The 6,949-nt window shown below is 62.6% G+C and overlaps 1 protein-coding gene across 1 annotated transcript in view; it reads left to right on the forward strand.

Annotated features, from left to right (window-relative positions):
• Positions 1-332: 332 nt before the first annotated feature.
• Positions 333-6,949, forward strand: part of ACVRL1 (activin A receptor like type 1) — a 20,095-nt gene continuing 13,478 nt past the window's right edge. Inside the window, exons 1-7 of the mRNA XM_027668489.1 lie at positions 333-698; positions 3,674-3,744; positions 4,992-5,216; positions 5,528-5,727; positions 5,822-5,921; positions 6,176-6,322; positions 6,404-6,734. Of these exons, the coding sequence (XP_027524290.1) occupies positions 3,678-3,744; positions 4,992-5,216; positions 5,528-5,727; positions 5,822-5,921; positions 6,176-6,322; positions 6,404-6,734 (1,070 nt within the window). The 5' untranslated portion in view covers positions 333-698; positions 3,674-3,677. The remainder of the gene's footprint in view (positions 699-3,673; positions 3,745-4,991; positions 5,217-5,527; positions 5,728-5,821; positions 5,922-6,175; positions 6,323-6,403; positions 6,735-6,949) is intronic.

Here is a 6,949-nt window from a genome sequence, read left to right on the forward strand (position 1 = left end):
CCCCACGAGGGCTGGAGGCTGGAGCGGGAGGGATGGCCAAGCATGCCAAGGTCATTCCCACGGCATCCCTCTAGAACATTCCCATTGCCACCAAAGCTGCTCTCCTACCAGCGGCCTGGGGATGCCCAGGGTAGGAGCTCTGACGGCCACATCCCCACAATGGGCTTGGGTTGGCTTTGAAAGCTGGGAAACCATGTGGGAAAGAGCCCGGTGAAGGACAAGGCGGGACGAACGGGCGAGGGAGAGCAACCAGGATGGAGCTGGGGCCCGGTGAGCGGGAGGAAGGGAGGCCGGTCGTGGCTGTGTGCTCAGCAATAGGAAATGCTTTATTAGCTGGGAGTGGTGGAGAGAAGCCAGGCAGGAAGAGGCAGTAATAAGAAACATTTTTTTGACTTCTCCCACATCCAGACCACAGAGCTCCTGCCAAGCGGCTGCGTCGGACGCCGGGGCTGCCGAGCCCCCGGGGCCGGGCCGGGAACGGCGACGTCCCCCCACCGGGACGGGCACGGCCGCAGCCGCGGGAGCTGCCGCGGTGCCGGGACGGGCGGCGGGAGGGGAGCAGACCCATGAAGCTCCTCCAAGCCGGGGTGCAGGGCACGGAGCAGAGCTGCCCCGGCTCCGAGAGTGTGATCCCAGCCGGGAGAGCCTCGCCAGGGCCGGGCAGTGCCGCGGGCGCCCGCGGGACGCCGATGCTGTAGGTGAGTGGGGAAGCACCGTGGGGTCCGGGGCTGCACGGAGCTCAGCATTTCCCTCCTGATTTACCCCCGGGGCAGCTGAAAGCAGGATTTGCCCCCTTTTCCTTCACGTTCGGTGGGACGCCGGTGTCGATGCCGGGGTTGAAGAAACTGGAATTGTGGCTGGGAGGGTGAATCTGGCTCCACAACAGTGTGCTGGTGACAGGATCCGTCCCCATGTTCTTGCTAAAGAGCTGAAGTAACACGCAGCTGCAACGGAAAGGCTGGAATCAACATGGGAAATGGGGAATTTGGGTGTACTTTGAAAAGCCACAGGGAAAAATGAGGGAGAGTTGACAGCAATTCTAGCCAGGGGCTGGAGCGAGGGCAGCGGGCACGGACGGCAGCGACGCTGCAGGATGTGCCACCTCCATGTTCCCCTTTGGCACAGCCAAACTCTGGGTCCCTCAGAGGAGGGGTGGGTGAGGAAGAGCCAAACGGTTGCTGAAGGGGCTCCATCTCCAGAGCCAAGCTGGGATGAGTCTCACCACAGAGCTCTGTCCTGCTGTGGGCACAGAGCCTTCCCTGAGGCCAGGCCAGGGTCACCACCCTCATCCCTGCTCTGCACGAGGAGCAGGGGGCATTGCCAGCCCCACACTGGGGTGAACCTGGGTGGGTTTTGCTGCTCTCTGTGTGTGTCTCGTGTTCATGGAACAGCGATGCCCGTCAGGGAGAGGGGCTGGGGTGGCTCAGCCCCTCCAGTGCAGCTCCCTAAGCTGAGCATCCCTCCTGTGCCGGAGGGTGAGCCCGGCTTTGCTGCATCCGTGACCCACCTGCAGCCCCGGGCAGGGAGAGGAAAACCTCCCCCTGAGCTTGAAACCAGGCTGGAGCCTTGGGAGCTGCGGCAAAGCTCCTGCCAACTCCAGCAGTGTCCTGCATGCCAGCAGCTGGCACATGCCTGGCTCACCCTGCTCCCCCTTGGATGGCATGGCACTGGCACTGGCACCAGCACTGGCACGAGGGGCTCGGCTGTGTCTGGCTCCCTGTGAAAAGGCAGCACAGGGAACTGAGTCAGGAGCCACATCCTGTGTCAAACCCCCTTGGGAGCAGCAGAAACTGCAAGGGAAGGTGGAAGCACCGGGACTGTGAAGCTCAGCCAAGCCCCCCCAGTAAGACCCTAACCCTGAACCATCCTACACATCCCAAGGGTTGTGCCCAGCCACCCTTCCCTGGACTCCTGTTGCCTTCTTCTCCACCCCCATGGGGAAATTCCCCTTCCCAGGGCTAGGTCTTGCTCTGGACCCCCAAGCTGTGGTGCTCATCATTCCCAGCCACTCCTGTTGGCATCCATGTCCCATCCAAGAGGTTTTCACTGGGTTTTTTTCCATCTCCTGATGCTGCTACAAATCCTGAAAGATATGACACAGATGGGGAAAGATGCTCTGGATGCCAGAAGGGTGCTTGAGCTGCAGTTCCTGATGACAAATGAGGAAGGTTGGGGACAGGGATGGGGGTGCAGGCTCTGATTTGACCCATTACGGAAGCACTCAGGATGTTTTTCCAGTGGGATGCCAGGGATGACTCTGGATTAAGGTTTGTTCTTGGTAACAACAACAAGCCATGTGATATTTCATATACAACGAAGTTTTGGGCCCTGCCCACTTTGTGTTTCACAACAAATACCCCACAGCCATCTAAGGCTTGGGATTTAATGGAAGGGGCTCCATGGAGGGAATTCACCACCTGGGAGACTCGGCTTTCCTTTAAAAAGATGCATTTTGGAGCTCTCAGAATTGCAGGGAGAAGCAGAGTGCCTGGGGGCACCCTGGGCACTCAGGGAGCAGCAGCCCAGCTCCAAGGGGGGTTTGAGGTTTTAAAACAAAGCTGATCCCAGCCCAGGTCCAGGGGAGTCGGGATTTTAAAACAAAGCTGATCCTGGCCCAGCCGAGGATCTGGATGAAGATCAGCCCGGCACGGGGCACCCGGGACCAGACCCCGCTCCTGCCCTCCAGCCCCCGGACCTGGCACCCGGTCGCTGTTTCCTCCCCGCGAGCAACAACCAAGCGAGTTATTTCGGGGAGGAAAAGCCCGTTTTACGGCGCTGCCGGAGCCTGCCGGGGTCAGCCGCGTCTGAGCGCGCTCCCGAGGGCTGGGCTTGCGTGACTCCGCTTCCCCATCAAGGCCAGAATCTAAACAATCTTGATTCCTGTCCCGGCAGCCCTGGGCTGGGCTCTTCAATTGCAGGAAACGGAGCCTTTGGCGTGTTTATGTCGGGAACCACGAAGAATGAGCCGAGGAGGGGCCGGGAGCCCGCGGCCACGGAGCGGGGTGGGGGGCACTGGGGGGGCTCCGCCGTGTTTGCCTTGGCAGAAATGTCCCTTTTACAAGTCAAAAAAAAAAAAAAAGGGAAGAGAAAAAATAGCCGAACTTCCCCCGAGGCACAGCAGGGAATTTTTGGCTGCCCCTGTTTGTGTCATTGATAAGCTCGGTGCAAAAGCCCCGCCGGGATCGAGCCCCGGACCGCGGCCAGCGGCACTCGGGGGCTCCGGTGCACGTGGTGTGAGGCCTTTGAGCTCCATCCCAAGGCCTGGATCTTGCTGAACCTGGAATCTCCAGCGGTGCCGAGCCCGCGGGGGCCGCGGTTTTACAGAGCGGGAGCCGCGGGAATGATGGGAAATGCTGGAATACGGATCGTTTGGCACGAAGGAAGGATGTTGGGGCAGCGTGGACAGGGCAGGGTCCCGGTCCCAGTGCCATGTGTGGTGTCCAGTGCCATGGTCGGGAGGTCCCCCAGGCTCGGGAGGTCCCGGGATGTGCTCTCAGGAAGGGCTGTACCCAGGACGTCCGGAGCCAAACTCCGTTGGAAGCAGCACATCCTACCTCGCTCCGCCCGCCCTCTCCCTCTCCAAGTCCCCCCTCTTCCTTCCCAAAGCCCCCCGGGGCTGGTGATGAGCCCCTCGGGAGTGCGGGGGCCGCTCTCACCGCTCGGCTCTCCGCAGGACGATGCCGTGTGGAGCCGGTGGCCGCGCGGTGCTGGCGCTGATGACTCTGTCCCTCGGCCTCGCAGCCGGTGAGTACCAACGGGAGGTTAAAACAAACCCTCGGCTTTTTGGGAGCGTCTCCGCCCAAAATAACCTCCTGCAGAGGGAGCCGGGGCTCCTCGGGGGCGGCGCCGTCCCCAGCGAGGGGCTGTGCCCCTGAGGGACGGTGACCCACTCCCCAGGGAGGTTCTCGGCTTAATTAATTAATTGTGGTTGATCAAGTGCTTCGCCATCACCGGAGGGGAGATGGGGAAGGCCGGCACCACGTGCTTTAAAGAGTGCTCCTTCCCAGGGGTGATGATGATGATGATGATGATTATGGGGAGGAGCAGGAGGAGCTGCTCAGCATCCCAGGGGAGCACCAGGTGACCTGGGGACAGATCCAGCTGGCCGTGTTTGTGCAGGGGGGACAGGGACAGTGTGGCTGTGCTGGGGAGGAGCAGCAGAGCTCACCGAGGGGACGAGTCCCCACCAAGTCCCCATCCTGCCCAGGGGGCCACCAACCCCAACCCGGCCTTGCCACCACCCCACAGCACTGGCACCGGGCAGCCTTTGGGGCAGAGGGACGACAGGCACAGGAGGGGGACTGGTCACTGCCAGACATCCCCTCGCTGTCCCCTCGCCGCTGGCCGCCTGGCTGCCCTCACGCTGAACTCGCTGATTCCAGGAGGGATATTTTCTGCGCGAAAGGGCAGAGCTAAATCGGGAGTTCGGGACTGTGGCGCCCTCTGAGCTGCTCCAGCGCCACAGCACAGGGAAATGCCTTCGGGGAAGGCAGGAAAAGCTCCAGGAAAGACGCCGGGTTTGGCACCCAGCTCCTGAAACACCCTCTGGGAAGGCACTGGCTGAGTTTGGGGCTTTTGATCCCATCGTGGCTCCCGGCATCCGGCTCCCACGGCTCTCACGTCCTCTGGGACCCGACGGGCAGGATGTGCCTGTGTGCTGTGAACCAGTGCATCCCAGTTAATCCCAGCTGCTGAGGCTGGATGCACAGCCCATCCAGTGCCTGTCAGAGGTGTGGGGACAGGCGACCCCCAGGTTCAGGGCTGGCACTTGGATCGCAGCTGGGAGCAAGTGATTTTCCAGGAGTTGGCAGGATGGGCTCCCTGGACTGAGCACCCACGGACATCTTCCCCTTCTGGACCGTGACGGTCCCAGGCCACCCACTCTCAAAATTTGGTTCAGGAGTCTCTAGGACAATGTCCCTGTCACCAAAGCCACCAGCCCCCCCATCCAGGGTGGTCCCGTGGCACAATGTGCCCCCTCGTGCCCGCAGACGAGCTGCTGTGCGCCTGCGACGTGCCCTTCTGCAGCCAGCCCACCTGCACGGGCAAGGTGTGCTTCGTCAGCAAGAGGAGGGAGGAGGGGACCATCACCCAGCACCGGGGCTGCTTCTCCCAGAACATCCTGGAGCACTGCAACACGCCCGTGACGGAGCAGTACGGCATGAGGTGCTGCGAGTCCCGCATGTGCAACGCCGAGCTGGAGATCTTCCTGCAAGGTACGGGGCCACGGGGGCGAGGGACAGAGCTGCCCACGCAGGTGGACGTGTGGTGGGGTCTGCAGATCGTCCCTGTCCTCGCTCAGCCCCTCCAGAACAACCTCTTCCCAGGTGGGCAGGGCCAGTGAGATGCCCTCAGGTGTCCCTTATTGGGCTGTGCCTGCAGAGCTGCCATCCATGGGGTTGAACCCAGTGCAGAGCCACCCTCTCCAGCTCCAAGCCCAAACCCCAAGGCCTCCACCCTCCCACGTCGAAGCCTGAGCCCCAAGACCTCCATTATCATGCTCCCATCTGTCATTTCCCTCACCCAGGAGAAGATGCCCTGGGAAAAGTGCCTTCCCTGCCCAACCTCCTCCTGATGATCTTCATCCCGCTGCTCGCCCTCCTCGTCCTCGTGGTGCTCACGGGGCTCTTCTGCTGGAAGGTGGCCCAGCACCGCCAGAAGCAGAGTGACCTCAGCGACACTGACCTCATGCTGAAGGCGTCCATGGTGGGAGACAGCACCTTAGAGGTGGGTGAGCTCCGGGAGGGACCCCAAATGCCCCCGAGGTGTGGGAGGGTGGGGTGGCCTCTGTGCTGACCCCACGGTCACCCCGGCTGTGCAGGACCTGCTGAGCGACGACTGCACCACGGGCAGCGGTTCGGGGCTGCCCTTCCTCGTGCAGAGAACGGTGGCTCGGCAGATCACCCTCGTGGAGTGCGTGGGTAAGGAGCAGGGGGGGCTGCCCTGGTGCCCCAGCCGGTACTTGGGCGATGCCACCACAACTCCACACCCAAGAGGGGGGTTGGACCCAACCAAAACCCCGTAAAGACCCCGAGTTCTCCCACTGTCCCGCTGATGAGGGAGGGACAGAGAGGCTGGGTGGGTGGATGGACGGGATCCCGGTGCACCGTGCTGGGGGTGGGCAGGGCGTGGGGGGTCCGAGGGGCTGCGTGGCACAGCGCCGTGGCCGTGGCAGGTAAAGGGCGCTACGGCGAGGTGTGGCGAGGCGTGTGGCACGGGGAGAGCGTGGCCGTGAAGATCTTCTCCTCCCGGGACGAGCAGTCGTGGTTCCGCGAGACAGAGATCTACAACACCGTCCTGCTCCGGCACGACAACATCCTGGGTGAGCGGGGGGCCGGCAGGGGGGGGGGGTGGGGGGCAGCTGAGTGGGGGCTCCACGGTGCCAGCTCTTCTCCCTGCCCAGGTTTCATCGCCTCTGACATGACGTCGAGGAACTCCAGCACCCAGCTGTGGCTCATCACCCACTACCACGAGAACGGCTCCCTCTACGACTTCCTGCAGAGAACGGCCCTGGACGTGGAGACCTGCCTGGGCCTGGCCTCCTCCATCATCTGCGGCCTCGTCCACCTCCACGTGGAGATCTTCGGCACCCAGGGCAAGCCCGCCATCGCCCACCGGGACCTGAAGAGCAGGAACATCCTGGTGAAGAGCAACCGGCAGTGCTGCATCGCTGACCTGGGTGAGATGGAGGGGCAGGGTGTGGCACCCCAGGGATTTGGGACCCCAGGGATGTGGTACCCCAGGGATGTGGCACCCCAGGGATGTGGTACCCTGGGATGTGGTACCCTAAGGATGTGGTACCCTGGGATGTGTGACCCAGGGATGTGGTGCTCCAGGGATGTGGTACCCCAGGGGTGTGGTACCCCAGGGATATGGTACCCCAGGGATGTGGTACCTCAGGCATGTGGTACCCTGGAATGTGTGACCCAGGAATTGTGGTACCCCAGGG

Source organism: Corapipo altera, unplaced genomic scaffold, assembly GCF_003945725.1.
Source record: "Corapipo altera isolate COAL_440 unplaced genomic scaffold, ASM394572v1 290, whole genome shotgun sequence".
Lineage (NCBI taxonomy): Eukaryota > Metazoa > Chordata > Aves > Passeriformes > Pipridae > Corapipo > Corapipo altera.